The 18,648-nt window shown below is 43.0% G+C and overlaps 1 protein-coding gene and 1 non-coding gene across 2 annotated transcripts in view; one reads left to right on the top strand and one right to left on the bottom strand.

Annotated features, from left to right (window-relative positions):
• GRB2 (growth factor receptor bound protein 2) overlaps positions 1 to 18,648 on the top strand; it is a 94,248-nt gene that overhangs the window by 8,683 nt on the left and 66,917 nt on the right. Inside the window, exon 2 of the mRNA XM_066235627.1 lies at positions 5,610 to 5,824. Within this exon, the coding sequence (XP_066091724.1) occupies positions 5,747 to 5,824 (78 nt within the window). The 5' untranslated portion in view covers positions 5,610 to 5,746. The remainder of the gene's footprint in view (positions 1 to 5,609; positions 5,825 to 18,648) is intronic.
• On the bottom strand, positions 12,788 to 12,916 carry LOC136309804 (small nucleolar RNA SNORA31). The gene has a single exon (XR_010726445.1). It is a non-coding gene; the product is annotated as a small nucleolar RNA SNORA31 (small nucleolar RNA).

The following is an 18,648-nucleotide window of genomic DNA, read 5'->3' as shown; positions in this document are numbered from 1 at the left end:
AAATAAAGAACAAGTAAATTTAAATCAACAAACTGACCAATATTTCAATGGGAACTATGTTCCTCTCACTGACCACCAATGAAAGAGGTGCCTCTTCCGGAAGTGCGGCAGGGGCCGGATAAATGGCCTCAGGGGGCCGCATGCGGCCCGCGGGCCATAGTTTGGGGACCCCTGGTAGAGTGTCGGACTGGGATGCAGAGGACCCAGGTTTGAAAACCTGAGGTCGCTGACTTTAGCGTGGGCTCATCTGGTTTGAGCAAGGCTCACCAGCTCGAACCCAAGGTTGCTGGCTTGAGCAAGGGGTCACTCACTTTGCTGTAGCCCCAGTCAAGGCACATATAAGAAAGCAATCAATGAATAACTAAAGTGTCACAACAAAGAATTCATGCTTCTCATCTCTTTTCCTTCCTGTCTGTTTGTCCCTATCTGTTCCACTCTGTCTCTGTCACACACAAAAATTTTTTTTGCCGACTAGTTAGTGAAAGAAATCTCATTGTTTTAATTTGCAGTTTTTTAATAGGGAAGTTGAACATCTTACATGTTTTCAGTAGAGTCACATTGTAACTTATTTTGACTAACTTAATGTCAGGCTCTGTCCAACGCACTTCATATGTGTTATCTCTATTACCTAATTTATTTATTTATTAATTTTTTTAAATTTTATTTTATTTATTCATTTTAGAAAGGAGAGAGAGAGGGGGAGAGAGAGAGAGAGAGAGAAGAGAGAGACAGAGAGAAGGGAGGAGCAGGAAGCATCAACTCCCATATGTGCCTTGACCAGGCAAGCCCAGGGTTTCGAACCGGCAACCTCAGCATTTCCAGGTCAACGCTTTATCCACTGCGCCACCACAGTCAGGCTCTGTTACTTAATTTAATGTTCAGTGAATCTTATAAAGTAGATGTTAGTATCCCCATTTACAGATGAGGAAGTTGGGGCATGTTTCAGAAGCTTGAGGCTTGCCCAAAATTATATCAATAGCTGGTCAGCATCAGGATATTGACTTGAACCAGGATCAGCCTGCCTTTTGAGACTATTCAGACTCAATTCTAAGCTATCCTGGCCCAATAAGTGACATGTCTTTCACTTGTGAATTTTGGGAAGAGAGTTAAATGGGAGAAAGAAAATAAAATCCTACAAGTACCGTTAGGAGACTGCATTTTAGGATACAATTGCATACTGCTTGAAATGAGCAGTTCAAGCTGCACTTGCCTTCTTAAAGTTCACTGCTTGGAATGGGCTGCAGAGGTGTGTGCTGGGGACAGTTGAGACATATTCTCATTAGGTTTCACTGTTGAGTGTACTCTCAACCCATTTTCTTGTGAAATGCACAGCAACATCTAACCTATTGAAATTATTATACATTGTGTTCACTTTCAGATTTCTTCCTTTTAGTAATTAGTGTTGTATATGTGATAGAATTTTTTTCATCTTTAATGAGACCCACCCATTTGAATTCCTTTGGCCTATGTTCTCTTTGCTGTGGATAGCCTAATAAGCTGACATCTGCAAATTTTGTCCAAGAGATGTTCTTTGGCAAAGGCACAGAGGTATTGTATGTGCTTGGTTTTCATGTCTGTCAAACTATCTCACAAAGCAGTAGTCACTTGAAGCATGATTTTCAAGTGTTAGTCTGTTTAAGCTTTTTCTGGAAACCTGTGGTAGATGAGTATCAAAAAAACAAGTGTTGAAAACTCTTGGTTTTTATGTGATGGCAGTTTATTTACACTGCAGTTGTCTAAAATTCTGAGTAACAGACTTTTGTGCCCTATTACTATATAGAAAGTACCTTGACAGTGACAGTGCTCTGGGTTTCTGTCTGATTTCTATTTGTCAAAAATGAAACTTTATATTTTTATATCTGCTCAGTTATTCTCCAGCTTCCCTTTACTGATACATAGCCCCAACAATGAGACCTGGAGACCCATTAAAATAATTGGTCAGGTCTGTGGAAAATATTGATGGGTATGTAGCAGAGATTTTGGAGTATTTATAAACAACTAAAAATAGGTACACACTTTGGAAAGTTGGCAAAAAAAGAAAACCAGTATTAATGCTGGGAAAAATTGGATTATACTAGAAAAGAAAGTTGTTGTAATATATTATTTAAATTACCAGTGAACAATATTTCATGTTCTAATACTACTGCTTCAACCAGAATATGTGATATTACTAGGATAAGGCAAGGGGAAATTGGCAGGGGTGGAACAGCTAGATCCTCATCTTTCAGGTGATGGCTGGAATAAACTAAGAAATAACAACAGAAGTATATTATTTAGAAATATTGTAAGTGAATGATACAAATAGAAAGTTAAAAACAATTGAGGGTGATTGCTTATGGGTGTTAGAGTAAGGAATTACTCTTTTTCATAATTTTGTGTGTGTGTGTGTGTGTGTGTGACAGAGACAGAGAGAGGGACAAAAAGGGACAGACAGACAGGAAGGGAGAGAGATGAGACGCATAGTTCTTTGTTGCGGCACTTTAGTTGTTCATTGATTGCTTTCTCATATGTGCCTTGACCGGGGGCTACAGCAGACTGGGTGACTCCCTGCTCAAGCCAGCAACCTTGAGTCCAAGCTGGTGAGCCTTGCTCAAGCTGGCAACCTCAGGGTTTCAAGCCTAGGTCCTCCGTGTCCCAGTCTGATGCTCTATCCCAGGGGTCCCCAAACTACGGCCCGTGGGCCACATGCGGCCCCCTGAGGCCATTTTTCAGGCCCCTCTGCCACACTTCTGGAAGGGGCACCTCTTTCATTGGTGGTCAGTGAGAGGAGCACAGGATGCATCCTGTTCTCCTGGAGTACTGTATGTGGCAGAGCCACAGCGTTGCTTACATACAGTACTACTTCCGGGGACACGGGACGTATACATTAAGGCTCCGGAAGCGCATCATATCACTTGTTATGGCTAGCAGTGACAAAATATGGAACTGGACATTGACCATCTCATTAGCCAAAAACAGGACCATAGTTCCCATTGAAATACTGGTCAGTTTGTTGATTTAAATTTACTTGTCCTTTATTTTAAATACTGTATTTGTTCCCGTTTTTTTTGTTTTTTTTTTAACTTTAAAATAAGATATGTGCAGTGTGCATAGGGATTTGTTCATAGTTCTTTTTATAGTCCTGCCCTCCAATGGTCTGAGGGACAGTGAACTGGCCCCCTATGTAAAAAGTTTGGGGACCCCTGCTCTACCCACTGTGCCACCACCTGGTCAGGCCATAAATTTTTTAATGCTCTGGCTCTTAAAGTTATTTACATAGATTGGTTTGATAATAAGCTATAGAGGTTATAAGTAAAGGGTTTTTGAGGACACAAAAATACTCTGAGACTAATCTTTGTATTTTTTTATATTTGCTATACTGCTTTCTTTATTTCCCTCTCTTTGAGCCACATAAGATATCCTAGGTCTCGCCTGATAGAATAAATTTTGGTTTGATTTCTTAGTTTACATGCAGTAGAATATTTGGCTTTTTATTATTTATTTTATTTTATATATAAAGAGACAGACAGACTTGGACAGACAGGAAGGAGGGGAGATGATCAACTCGTAGTTTTGGCACTTCATTTGTTCATTGATTGCTTTCTCATACATGACTAGACCAGAGGGCTCCAACTGAGCCAGTGACCCCTTGGTCAAGCCAATGACCTTGGGCTCAAGCCAGCAACTGTGAGGTTATGTGTATGATTCCACGCTCAAGCCTGCAACCCCGTGCTCAAGCTGGTGACCTCAGGGTTTCAAACCTCGGTCTTCAGAGTCCCAGGTTGATGCTCTATCCACTGCGCCACCACCTGGTCTGTCAGAATGTGTGGTTTTTAGAATTTGACTGAAAGACTTTTTATTACCAGATTATTTCTTTTCTCCTTAGTAATAATCATTTTCCTCTAATCTTAATATCCGGGCTGGTTTACTGCTTAGTCCATTTGCAGCTATGCTTGATTAATGCCCCACTTGTTAACTTTAGAACAAAAGGATAATAATCACTTGTGCCCTTCAAATGAGTTCTCTGCTAAGTAGTAATTATCCAAGAAGGGTGTCACTATAAATAATCTGTCCCCATTCTGTCAGTGTTCATGTTGTTTGTTACTTTTACTTAGCCTCTGTGAAAACAGTGACTGATGAAACAAGAATGGGGCTTTAGTTCTGCGAGTCTACTACAGCAGTGATCGCCTGCAGTGCCCACAGCCCCCTATCACCTGGCACACTACCAGAGGATTATTACAGATTCTTCACCTGCAGAATACTGTTTGGATCATTTAGTACTCCTCTGGCTCTGTGCAAAATAGCTGTTCTCAGGGTCGCTGTGAGAGACTTCTCTTTGACTTTCTGGCACCATCTCCCTGCACTTTCCCCAGACAAAATATCTAGCAGCTGAGATTCTGATAAAGGGATTCCTTTCAAGTGTAGATTAGGACTTCAGCTTTGCTCTTTAGGCTAGTTAGAAATAATTGTCAGGCCCTGGCCGGTTGGCTCAGCGGTAGAGCATCGGCCCAGCGTGCAGGAGTCCCAGGTTCTATTCCCGGCCAGGGCACACAGGAGAGGCGCCCATTTGCTTCTCCACCCCTCCCCCTCTCCTTCCTCTCTGTCTCTCTCTTCCCCTCCCGCAGCTGAGGCTCCATTGGAGCAAAGATGGCCCGGGCGCTGGGGATGGCTCTGTGGCCTCTGCCTCAGGCGCTAGAATGGCTCTGGACGCAACAGAGCGAAGCCCAGAGCGACGCCCCAGAGGGGCAGAGCATCTCCCCCTGGTGGGCATGCCGGGTGGATCCCGGTCGGGCGCATGCGGGAGTCTGTCTGTCTGCCTCCCCGTTTCCAGCTTCGGGGAAATAAAAATAATAATAATAATTGTCAGGCTGCATCTGGAATACTGAATTTTGGACATCTATGTATTTCAAGGACTGTTGGGAACCCTAAATTCTTGGGTAACCTTATGGGAGAGGGAGCCTTATGCAGGAGCAGCCAAAGATCTACCTGAAAGGCTGAGCTGGACCTCCTTCTCTGGTGTCCTGTGCTCAGAGTAGTAAATTGAATAAAAAGTAGATCTTGTGTTCACTTATTTCCGCTTTCCTAGGGTACACCCAGTTTTAGTTTCTGAGAAGAGTTAGGAGTAGCTCAGAACCAAAGTGTGCATTGCTTGCTTTTGACTGGATAGGGGACCCAGTATTTTCAGAAAAGCAGAAAGGTTGGCGGGGGTAAGGAGGGAGATAGACCTATTTAACTGAAAAAAGTAGAGTGCCCTCCCCAGGAGAAGGCCTTCTTTTAGAGGGCTGCGTTTTTTGACCTGAAAAGAGTGTGTACGGGGTGAGGAAGGAAAGACGGAGATGAATGGGACTCTAGCCGGTTCCTGCACACCCGTGTACACCCAGCGGGAAGGAAGAGGAAGTGTATTCTGGAATAGCTCAAGCAGCTGCCACCATTGGCCGGTGGGCCTGTCAGTCGCTGGCCCTGAGGCTGAAAAGAGGAAGGAGATCAGGGCTTTTGCCTGAAAGGGAGGGTGGAGGGTGGAGCCAGCAGGACCGGGGTGGGGGAGTGGGGGTGGGACCACAGGCAGATAGGCAGGGCGGGGCTGCCTTCCATCCTGGCCACTTCTCTCAGTCCTCCGTCTTCTGATTCAGGGTGGCATTGTGTGTCCCGGAGTGCAAGAGCAAGTCCCAGAAGAGAGGTGAGGCTGAGCCCAGAGCGCTGGGTTGCTTCAGCAGGGAAGACTCCCTTCCCCCTGCTTCAGGCTGCTGAGCATTGAGCAGCACTCAGAATGGAAGCCATCGCCAAATATGACTTCAAAGCCACTGCAGACGACGAGCTGAGCTTCAAAAGGGGGGACATCCTCAAGGTAAGTGGTGATGTCAAGCAAATGCTGAGATGGCCTCTCCTTGTACTCACCTACCTTCTTTTGCTCCAATAACACACAAAGAAACCTTGCTTCTCCTTCCATTGCCCACTTTTAACATTTACCAGCATGTGAGATCTGGATTGCTGAAATGGATGCTGAGTAGAATATTAAATATGACTTAAGAGGGTGGTGTATGGTCTTTAACTGCCTTTGTATGAGTGCCTCAAGTATTTTTGCTTGTTGATATTGGTAGTATTTCAGGTAAAGTCAAAGCAATATGACTGTAGTAAGGAGGTATATGAGTAGGTTGATATACCTTGGAAAGTTTTATTAAAAAATTAGAGCGTTTTGGAAGACCTGAAATTGAAGTATTTATGTAAAAAACACTCAGTCTTTTTTTGCCTAGGCAAGAGTTTTGCATTCTAGATTTCTAACCAGCTGTGATCCCAGTTGGTTAGAAATTAATTTCCCTTAGTTTAGAGAGGTAGTTAGAAATACATGCCAAAACTCATTAAAGAACTCATTGTGTTTTTATTCTTTTTGAAAAAAACTTTCTAAATAATAAGGTTCAGTTTGCTGTTGTACAAGTCAGATATCAATTAGAAGAAACTTGAGGAGCAGTTACCTCGTATTAAATTCTAATTGCACAAAAGAAACCTGGTGTGACAGTTTAGAAAAAAAATAAGCTTCTTCATAATTTGGAGCTCATTTTGAGCTCCATTCTTTACATGAGGATTCACTTTCCACCTGGCACATGTTAATTATGTTGTTTTACCCAATTGACTGGAGCAGCTTGCCCTTTTGGATATGTAATTTGTTTTTTACAAGAGTGGGTGTTATCAAATACTGTAGTGTCAACTCCAAATGAGGAAAACTTGAACTTTAGTGTTTGCATACTCACCATGTCTCATATTTGGACATTTTTTTCCCCCTGAGACTTAGTCTGATTGCTGGAATTTGCCACCATTTGTTGATTCCCGAATGAAATTATTAGAATTTTGCAAAGAGGAAGAAAGTGGGAATATAGAAATATGGTACTTTTTAAAAGGACTAGTATTATTTTTTGTAAATTATGCAGGCCTATGGAGAGTTACTGTTTTGCTCTCATTGTTAGAGGTATAGAAGGTGATATTGAAGAGCCTTTGAAGGGGAAGAAAACTGTGTGTTCTATTCAAAAGTGTGATTGTGATGCCAAGGTTTTTGAGGGTATTCTCAAAGTCAGCACTAAATTGCCAGAAAGCAAAAGAATCAACTATAGGTCTTAGAGTGACATATATCTTCCTGTTCTGTTTTCTTAAGAGAGCTGGAAATCAGAGCAAACATAACTTAGACTGCCAAATTCCTCTGTGTCATTGGTGTACAGAGGAGGTAATTTGATGTTTTCATAGGTGATTACTGTTTTCAGCAGGTCACCCACTAGTGATAGTATAAGATTGACTACTCAAGTACCCACATTTGTAGCCTGTTGTGTTTTTTTTTTATAAATATAAACTTATTGCTCTATTAAACTTACTCTAGAAACTTGAAGGAAGCCTGGTGGTTCATCTTTTCTCTAAGTTTATCTCATTGCATATTTAGCACTAAAACAACAATAAAACAAAGCAGGGATGTGAGTACTGTTTTAAAGAACTGTTAGACAAGAACTTTCTCTATTGACTATCACTGAAGTTTTTCCTAGACCACAAATTTTTAAGTTCTCAAACTTAAGTTGATTACTTCCTGAACAAGTGTAAAACCCTTCTCTTCCACCCTGTAATTAGAAAAAGTGATACTGTTTAACATTCCCCTGGAAATTTTCAGGATGGGGGAGAAAGTGAATCAGAATGCTCCCCTTTGCTTTCAGATTTTCTTTGGGGAGAAAAAAATATGTATACTTGGTTCTTTCCAATTTGGTAGATAACTGGCATATGAAGTCATAATGCCATTATTGCTTTTGAATGGTGGCCATTAGCTGTTTGTTAGTAATCTTGTGGCTTTACTCCAAAAAAAAAAAAAAAAAGTGATGATACAGTAGTTGCCCTTTGTCTCATAATTCTGTGAAACATCTGAAGAGGAGGGCCATGAGGGTTGTTCCAATTGTGTTAAGAGCTGTTAGTCAAAAAAAGCAGTGTTTTCTTCATGTGATTATTCAAGGAGTAACTGACTTCATTTGAGTGGCTTTGATCTGATGACTTTAGGATCTTAGTTGTAAGCCAAAACATGTTTAGAAGTGGCTGGGATAGCAGTGACCAATTTAAGTTGATTAAAATAGGCTTGTATTTGCGCTCTTAACAAAGAGGGCATGTGTATGTTGGTGTAAATGCATTTTGTTTGAATATAATGAAATCGGGGCTTAGCTCTCTGCCTCTGACAAAAGTTCAGAAGGAATACATCCTCTGTCTGGGGTTCCTCATTAACTCTTGGTTAGTGTTGACTCCTGTCTTCCAGCACACCACTTCCTTACTTTCTGTCTGCACATTGACTTTACTGTCCTGAGAAAAGAGAGAAATAAAGATATTTTACTGGAAGCCTAAAAATAGAACTGAATGCTTTAAGATATCTGGCTTTGTTACTTTCCCTCTTAGAAAACTGTGGGTTTTTCTTGGGGAGGGCAATGGGGCATAGAAATGGTAGGAATTGCTCTTCTTCTTCTTCTTTTTTTTTATTTTTATAAATTTTTATTTTAATAGCGTGACATCAATAAATCAGGCTACATACATTCAAAGGAATTGCTCTTCTGTTGCAGGTTTCAGGCCTTGTATGGCTGAGTTGAGCCTAAATTTCCTCACTGTTGTATGGCAGACTTGAGAAAATCCCAGGAGTTCTGCACTGAACAGGGCCCTGAATACTAGAGCACACAAACATCTAAGCTGTATCTGCCATTTAAGGGCTTTGGTACATGTACTACAAACAGTGTTGCAGGAATTAAGAACCGTTTTGAGCTCCTGATGCTCATTCCATTATAGAGTTGGCTCTTGTTTCCATCGAGGCAGGCCTTCGACTATAGAAGAGAGTCAACAGTGGACCACCTAGGTGTCTTCCACTTGGTCGGGCACTAACTACCTATACCAGTTACACAAGCTGCTTTAGAACTAGATCTTGGTTTCACTCTTGGATCTTTGAAATCTTCTCAGTGCTCATGACCTTGTTTCACTGTCACATTTACTGAACATCTTTTTGAGCCACATCCTGGGATAAATTGTTTATTTTGTTTTTGTTTTTTTTGTATTTTTTTCTGAAGTTGGAAACAGGGAGGCAATCAGACTCCCGCATGTGCCCAACCGGGATCCACGCGGCATGCCCACCAGGGGGCGATGCTCTGCCCATCTGGGGCATTGCTCTGCCTCAATCAGAGCCATTCTAGCGCCTGAGGCAGAGGCCACAGAGTCATCCTCAGTGCCCGGGCAAACTTTGCTCCAATGGAGCCTCGGCTACGGGAGGGGAAGAGAGAGAAAGAGAGGAAGGAGAGGGGGAGGGGTGGAGAAGCAGATGGGCACTTCTCCTGTGTGCCCTGGCCAGGAATCAAACCCGGGATTCCTGCACGCCAGGCTGACGCTCTGCCACTGAGCTAACCAGCCAGGTGCTGGGATAAATTGTTTTGAGAGTTGGGGAAGAAATAGAAGATGTACTTTCTCCGTTCAGGTATTCTGAAGTCAAATAAAATCAGATTAATATTTGAAGCAGAGCATGGCAGTATGTAAAATTAGAGGATTTTTAGAACGGGAAAAGATCTTTTAAAATCTATTCAGACTTGGCCCTGGCCGGGTGGCTCAGCGGTAGAGCGTCGGCCTGGCATGCGGGGGACCCGGGTTCGATTACCGGCCAGGGCACATAGGAGAAGCGCCCATTTGCTTCTCCACCCCCCCCTCCTTCCTCTCTGTCTCTCTCTTCCCCTCCCGCAGCCAAGGCTCCATTGGAGCAAAGACGGCCCGGGCGCTGGGGATGGCTCCTTGGCCTCTGCCCCAGGCGCTAGAGTGGCTCTGGTCGTGGCAGAGCGACGCCCCTTGGTGGGCAGAGCGTCACCCCTGGTGGGCGTGTCGGGAGGATCCCGGTCGGGCGCATGCAGGAGTCTGTCTGACTGTCTCTCCCTGTTTCCAGCTTCAGAAAAAAAAAAAAAATCTATTCAGACTTAATACATATTTTACAGATAAAGAAATGGTGGCCCGTAGAGGTTCTAGGGGTAGTGAACCTTTTTATACTAACCGCCCACCGGTTGCACAGTAATGGTGATTTATAAAGTAGGGAAGTAACTCTACTTTATAAATTTTATAAAGTAGAGTTACAGCAAGTTAAAGCATATAATAATAATTACTTATCAAGTACTTTATGTCGGATTTTCGCTAAGTGTGGCAGAATAAATCTTTATAAAACAACTTACTATAGTTAAATCTATCCTTTTATTTATACTTTGGTTGCTCCGCTATCATTCACCATGAAAGCTGGAACGCCCACCTGGGCGGTAGGGACCAGGTTGACTACCACTGGGTTAAATGATCTCTGCAAGATCACAAACTTAGTACTTAGCAGCGAACTGATATTTAATGGAATGCCAAAGTTGTGTTACACTGTGTAACTGCCAGAGTGACTGGGAAAGGATGGGATTGGTAAGAGCTGGTGTCAGTGTAACCTGTGAGGAAGAAGGGTCACTTGAACTGGACCTTGTGAGGTAACTAGGACAGGACTAGGTGAAGAAAAGGGTGGGGTGGGGGAGGACTGGACTTGTGTGTGAGATAGGAATGATAGAATAAGGTTTTAGACTGAGTGACATAGTGGAAAATAAAGTAGAATTGGAGTCAAATAAGAAAAACTCAAGAAGAGTTCGATCTTGTCCTTAAGAAGCCTCTCAAGGTTTTTAGCTGATAACGAAAGTGTTCTGTGTGTATAATGGGTTGCAGGGAGATAAGACTGGAGTCCCAGCCTGGAAGGTTTCAATAACCAGGTTTTTTATTTGTTTGTTTGTTTGTTTCTTTGTTTTTGAGGGTTGAAGGGAGAAAGATGAGAAACATCAACTCATGGTTGTGGCACTTTCATTGTTCATTGATAGCTTCTCATTGATAGCCTTGATGGAGACAGTAGGGGCTTCCACCTGAGCCAGTGACCCCTTGCTCAAGCCAGCGACCTTGGGCTTTAAGCCAGCGACCTTTGGGCTCAAGCCACCAGCTAACCACGGGATCTTGTTGATGATCCCATGCTCTAACCAGTAACCCTGTGCTCAAGCTGGTGGTGAGCTTATACTCAAGCCAGATGAGCCTGTGCTTAAGTAGCGACCTTGGCATTTTGAACCTGGGACCTCAGCATCCCAGGTTGACACTCTGTCCACTGTGCCACCACCTAGATAAGTTCCTGCATAGATGCTGGAGACTAGGAATGAAGAAGAGTGGTGGTTTGAGAGAGGCTGAAAGGAAAAGCTATGGGATTTTTGCCTGTTAGCTGAGAACATTTGAATAAATCTGTGTAACTGAGAAAAGAATACCCATTAAGGATGCTTCTGAGAAATAGGATTTGATTGATTACAGTTTTCACAACAGCTGAATTTTGGAACACAAGTCTATTTCAGATGTTTAAATTATCAAGCCTAAAAATAATTAGTGGTTAGGACAGTTTATTATTATTTTTTCACTATTTTGAAGTCCCAGTGTCAATATGTTTTATAGAAGCATTTCTTTGCCTGTTGATAAGAATTCTTATCACTCTTGTTGACTAAACCCAGAATATTGCATTTCCTTTTTTGAGAATGAGAACTGTTTGAGTTCTCTTATAGCAGGTAATTTGTTTACCTTTCATTGTATTCATTTATTCTCCTGGATGGACTGTTTCCAAATACCGGTAGGTAGTAAGAATGAATGAACTTTCAGTTCCTATACAAGACTCCTTTTGGGAGACTGGCTAAAGATCAGTCATCCCTGTTGAGAGGAAGAAATGAGTTAGGAAATGCAATGTTCCTTTGGGATTTTTCAGGTTTCACCTATGTGAGCCATGATAGTTGAAGTCATTTATGAATAGCCACCATTTATGGAACATTTACTAGATGCCATGAAATTATTCATTATTTCAAATTGGGGCACTAAAAGGTTGGTGTTATTAGTCCCATGTTATGGCTGCAGAAACAGGCTCAGAAGTTAGGTAACCTGTTCTGGTTCACACATCTAGTAAGTGGTAGAGTTGGGGTTTGAGGTCAGGTCTGGCTACATACTCCCTCAACAGTATGGTAACTGTCAGGATGAGTAACATGGAAATGTAAGGTATCTGCTGTCCTACTTTGCTCAACTGCCAGGCAAAGCAACAGCTTCTACTAAGGGACTTATTGGACAACCTATCTAAAGTAAATTAACTTCATTGATGAAAGAAATGAAAAAACAAGATCATTTTGCATGTCATTAGCAAAGATGATAAACATTAACTCCTACCCTCTGTTGGCTACGTAGTGGAGAAATAAGTATTTTCACCTGCCAGTGGATATTTGTACCAATAAAGTCTTTCTGAATGGCGGCTTGTTGATATGTACCAGAATATAAAATGACCCAGCAATTCCACTTTTAACAATCCTAAAAATATTCTCACATTTTAAAAAATTTAGACATAGGGCCTAACCAGGAGGTGGCGCAGTAGATAGAGCATCGGACTGGGATGTGGAGGACCCAGGTTCGAAACCCTGAGGTCGCCAGCTTGAGTGCGGGCTCATCTGGTTTGAGCATGGCTCATCAGCTTGAGCCCAAGGTCGCTGCTTGAGCAAGGGGTTATTTGGTCTGCTGTAGCCCCCCGGTCAAGGCACATATGAGAAAGCAATTAATGAACAACTAAGGTGCCACAACGAAGAATTGATGCTTTTCATCTCTCCCCCTTCCTCTGTCTGTCCCTATCTGTCCCTCTCTCTGTCTCTGACACACACATACACACAAACACACACACACACACAAAATAGACATAGGATGTTTATTTCAATGAATCTATGTGCCACCTAGAGAAGAAATTTTTTTTTGCTGCAGATGTAGTCCCCTATTCAATCTGGGCTGCCACGAAGACAGACAGAAAGCGCAGGGATTCTTTCTTTCACACCCTTGTGCAAACCAAAAGAACCACATCAGATTGTTCAAGGTCTATCAGTGGATGCAGGAGAAGAAAAATTTTTAATTCAATTATAAAATAAGATAATTTGGTAGGTGCATTTTAAAGATGATAAAGTGTGTATAAAGGGCATCTTCGAGTCTATAACCATATTAGGAAAAAAAAATACCTTAAGCAGTCAATCAGTAGGTGACTACATAAACGAATTATATAGTATTTTAGAATAGAATACTGTGAAGGTATTAATGTTGATGTAAGTTTATATCAACACAATATCTACACTTGAACAGAGAAGTGTTAAATGGACCATTTTTAAAAAAGTAACCATGAGCCTGACCTGTGGTGGCACAGTGGATAAAGCATCAACCTGGAAATGCTGAGGTCACCGGTTCGAAACCCTGGGCTTGCCTGGTCAAGGCACATATGGGAGTTGATGCTTCCAGCTCCTCCCCTCTTCTCTCTCTCTGTCTCTCTCTCCCCCTCGCTCTCTCTCCTCTCTAAAAATGAATAAATAAAAAAATTAAAAAAAAAAAGTAACCATGTAGCCCTGGCCGGTTGGCTCAGTGGTAGAGCGTCAGCCTGGTGTGCAGAAGTCCCGGGTTCGATTCCCGGCCAGGGCACACAGGAGAGGCGCCCATCTGCTTCTCCACCCCTCCCTCTCTCCTTCCTCTCTGTCTCTCTCTTCCCCTCCTGCAGCTAAGGCTCCATTGGAGCAAAGATGGCCCGGCGCTGGGGATGGCTCTGTGGCCTCTGTCTCAGGCGCTAGAGTGGCTCTGGTCGCGACATAGCGATGCCCAGGATGGGCAGAGCATCGCCCCCTGGTGGGCAGAGCGTTGCCCCTGGTGGGCATGCCGGGTGGATCCCGGTCGGGCGCATGCGGGAGTCTGTCTGACTGTCTCTCCCCGTTTCCAGCTTCAGAAAAAAAAAAAAAAAGTAACCATGTCGCTAGTATATTGAATCCTTAGTGCATCCTTGCACTAAACTAAGTATTTCACTTGCATTCCCTTTTAATCCTCACAGTAATCCTGTGGTGACAGATACTATTATCCCCATTTTACTGATCAGGAACTTAAGGTTTAGGCTAAGTAACTTGCCCAGGTTCAAATGTTAGGATTCAGATCCTGGCCACTTTGAGTCCAGATTCCATCTTCTTTACTACCCTGTAGGGCCTTTTCATACTCAGAGGTGAAACTAGAGAGAAAGCCCACTTAGAGAAAATTGCTGTCTATTTCTGTTTGCTTATTAAATACATAGACGTTTTTCTGAATAGTCCTCTAAAAGATATCTCCAGGAGGCTGGATTTCAGTTTATTTTTACTCTTTTGGGGGGAGGGTACTCTTGTATAACTTTATCAGTTTTATTAAAACAATAAAGTTGTATTTAAATAAGTGGTTAATGTTTGTTTGTTTATGTATTTTTTTTTAAAGTGAGAGGAGGGGAGATAGACTCCCGCATGCGCCCTGACCCAGGTAACTAGGATCCACCCAGCAAGCCCTGTCTGGGGCTGATGCTCTAACCCAGGGGTAGTCAACCTTTTTATACCTACCGCCTACTTTTGTATCTCTGTTAGTAGTAAAATTTTCTAACCACCCACCGGTTCCATAGTAATGGTGATTTATAAACTAGGGAAGTAACTTTACTCTATAAAATTTATAAAGCAGAGTTACAGCAAGTTAAAGCATATAATAATAATTACTTACCAAGTACTTTATGTCGAATTTTCGCTAAGTTTGGCAGAATAAATCTTTATAAAACAACTTACTATAGTTAAATTTATCTTTTTATTTATACTTTGGTTGCTCCGCTACCATCCACCATGAAAGCTGGAACACCCACTAGAGGGCGGTAGGGACCAGGTTGACTACCACTGCTCTAGACCATTGAGCCACTGGCTGTGGGAGGGGAAGAGGGATAGAAAGGGGAGAGGGAGGGGAAGAGAAGCAGATGGTTGCTTCTCTTGTGTGCCCTGACCGGGAATCGAACCCATGATGTTCATATACCAGACTGATGTTGTATCCACTGAGCCAACCAGTCAGGGCCCCCTTTTTTTTTTTCTGTATTTTTCTGAAGCCGGAAACGGGGAGAGACAGTCGGACAGACTCCCGCATGCACCCGACCGGGATCCACCCGGCACGCCCACCAGGGGGGCGACACTCTGCCCACCAGGGGGCGATGCTCTGCCCCTCCGGGGCATCGCTCTGCCGTGACCAGAGCCACTCTAGCGCCTGGGGCAGAAGCCGAGGAGCCATCTCCAGCGCCCGGGCCATCTTTGCTCCAGTGGAGCCTTGGCTGCAGGAGGGGAAGAGAGAGACAGAGAGGAAAGAGGGGGGAGGGGTGGAGAAGCAGATGGGCGCTTCTCCTGTGTGCCCTGGCCGGGATTCAAACCTGGGACTTCTGCGCACCAGGCCGATGCTCTACCACTGAGCCAACCGGCCAGGGCCAGGGCCCATTTTATTTTAACATTTAAAATTGCTTTAACATACACTAATAGAAAAAAATCCCAGCAAATTTGGAATTCTGTATAAGCCTTTCAATCCAATATTTTTTCTATTTCAAATCTCATCTAGACTTTATCATTATACACACATTTTTATAATGCTCTATTTATAGTGGACTTAAAATATAACATACGTTACCATTTTCCATCTTAGTTTTACTAATTATTTCTAGTGATTTAATATTTTAATTTTTTTTTTTTTTTTTTTACAGAGACAAGAGAGAGTCAGAGAAAGGGATAGACAGACAGGAACAGAGATGAGAAGCATCAATCATTAGTTTTTTTGTTGCGCATTGCGACTCCTTAGTTGTTTATTGATTGCTTTCTCATATGTGCCTTGACTGCGGGCCTTCAGTGGACTGAGTAACCCCTTGCTGGAGCCAGCGACCCTGGGTCAAAGCTGGTGAGCTTTTTGCTCAAGCCAGATGAGCCTGCGCTCAAGCTGGTGACCTCGGGGTCTCGAACCTGGGTCCTTCCACATCCCAGTCCAACACTCTATCCACTGCGCCACCCCCTGGTCAGGCAATATTTTAAAATATTTTTAAAGTTGATCTATTATTGACTTAATTAGTTCCCTGTTGCTGGATATTTAGCTTGTTTTTTTGTTTGTTGTTTTTTTTTGACAGAGACAGGGAGAAACAGAGGGACAGACAGAAAAAGAGATGAGAAGCATCAATTCTTTGTTGAGGCACTTTATAAGTTCATTGATTGCTTTCTCATATGTGCCTGGGGGCTACAGCAGAACAAGTGACCCGTTGCTCTAGCCAGTGACCTTTGGGCTAAATCCAGTGACCTTGGGGTTTCGAACCTGGGTCTTCTGCATCCCAGTCTAATGCCTCATCCACTGCGCCACTGCGTGATCAGGTTAGCTTGTTTCTATTAATGCTTTAGTTCATAATCTCAAAGGAGGTTTTTGATGTATATGTTGCTTTACTATCCAAAAGCACTGAACAGATTACCTACTTGAGATCAAGTTAAATGATAATGGCCCAGCCTGACTGTGGTGGTACAGTGCATAGAGTTGACCTGGAATGTGAGATCGCTGGTTCAAAACCCTGAATTTGCCTGGTCAAGGCACATATGAATGTATCTCACTCCCTGTCTCTCTCCCCACCCCACCTAAAATTAATTAATAAAAAAACTTTTTAAAAAATGATAATGGTCCGCCCTGGCCAGTTGGCTCAGCAGTAGAGCGTCGGCCTAGCGTGCGGAGGACCCGGGTTCGATTCCCGGCCAGGGCACACAGGAGAAGCGCCCATTTGCTTCTCCACCCCTCCGCCGCACTTTCCTCTCTGTCTCTCTCTTCCCCTCCCGCAGCCAAGGCTCCATTAGAGCAAAGATGGCCCGGGCGCTGGGGATGGCTCTGTGGCCTCTGCCTCAGGCGCTAGAGTGGCTCTGGTCGCAATATGGCGACGCCCAGGATGGGCAGAGCATCGTCCCCTGGTGGGCAGAGCTTCGCTCCTGGTGGGCGTGCCGGGTGAAATCCGGTCGGGCGCATGCGGGAGTCTGTCTGACTGTCTCTCCCCGTTTCCAGCTTCAGGAAAAAAAAAAAAAAAGATAATGGTCCATAAACCATAGTCAGAAAACATAATGATAGCACAGCTAATTTTGCTTCATTCTCTAATCAACTTTAACATTGAACATTATTTCACAGTTTGACCGTGTTTTATAGGACTGTGTAACCTAATTTGTGAAATGATCAAATCTCTTTACTTGACATCTAAGAAACTTGATAACAGCACATCGTTTTTCTGAGGCACATTTTACTTTATGCTATTCCTTCAAGTGATTAATTTGCTTATATAGCTGTGTCAAGTTACATTAACTAATTTTGATAGCTGAGAAATTTGGTTTGTATTTATAGATGTAGTTTTAATTCAGTTATACCTTTTTGGGTAAATGAATCCCTTCTAGAGGGAGATCCTCCATCCTTACTTGTGTTTGGAAAAGGTGGGAAGACAGACAAACCAGGCGTTGTTTAGTTGATGCTGCAAATGTTAAAATTTTAGAGCCAAGGGGTCTGGTGAGAGCTTTTAAGAAAAAGGTAGAATGACTTACTGAAACATCCTCATTTGACATGTATTGCAAAATAAAGAAAAAAGAAAACTCATTTTGGTGACGATTTTCTCTGGATGTTGGGGTTATGGTGAACTTTTACTTTCTACAGCATATATTTCTATAATGGATGTTTTTACAAGCATATAGTAGTTTTGTAATCAGGAGCAATAAAAAAAAAAACACAAAAGCATTACAGTAGTTTTCCAGGTGCCAGCTTATAAATTAACAAAAAGTTTAAGGCCTATTTAGGTTTCTTACAAGGAAAAAAATCACTGTACAGCTTCATGGAACATTTTAGTTTTATATTAAGCCTGACCAGGCGGTAGCGCAGTAGATAGAGTGTCAGACTGGGATGTGGAAGTCCCAGGTTCGAGACCCCGAGGTCGCCAGCTTGAGCACGGGCTCATCTGGTTTGAGCAAGGCTCACCAGCTTGAGCCCAAGGTCGCTGGCTTGAGCAAGGGGTCACTCAGTCTGTTGTAGCCCCCCAGTCAAGGCACATAGGAGAAATCAATCAATGAATGACTAAGGAGCCACAAAGAAAGCTGCAATGAAGAATTGATGTTTCTCATCTCTCTCCGTTCCTGTCTGTCCCTGTCTCTCTCTCTGACTCTCTGTCTTTGCCAAAAAAAAAAAAAAGATTTCCTGGTGCAGAAGGCACCAGCATCCTTTACATTGTGTAGAGCTATTACATAGGCTTTAAGTAAAATGTATAATATATGACAGTAAACTAGAAACATGCTCAAGGCTTTTCCTTATGAATAAACAGATTGGCCCTAAAACTGGTCTTGCTACCCAGATATCTAATCATATCTAGCATCTCTTTTCCCTGCACTAGATCTGGAAGTAATGTTACATGCTTTCTTTTTTTTTTTTTTTTAATTTTATTTATTTATTTATTTCTTGCAGAGACAGAGAGTGAGCCAGAGAGAGGGATAGACAGGGACAGACAGACAGGAACGGAGAGAGATGAGAAGCATCAATCATTAGTTTTTCATTGCACCTTGCAACACCTTAGTTGTTCATTGATTGCTTTCTCATATGTGCCTTGACCGCGGGCCTTCAGCAGACCGAGTAACCCCTTGCTGGAGCCAGTGACCTTGGGTTCAAGCTGGTGGGCTTTTGCTCAAACCAGATGAGCCCGCGCTCAAGCTGGTGACCTCGGGGTCTCGAACCTGGGTCTTCCGCATCCCAGTCGACGCTCTATCCACTGTGCCACCGCCTGGT

The sequence above is a fragment of the Saccopteryx bilineata genome, chromosome 6 (genome assembly GCF_036850765.1).
Source record: "Saccopteryx bilineata isolate mSacBil1 chromosome 6, mSacBil1_pri_phased_curated, whole genome shotgun sequence".
Lineage (NCBI taxonomy): Eukaryota > Metazoa > Chordata > Mammalia > Chiroptera > Emballonuridae > Saccopteryx > Saccopteryx bilineata.
This window is presented reverse-complemented; position numbering and strand designations above follow the sequence as displayed.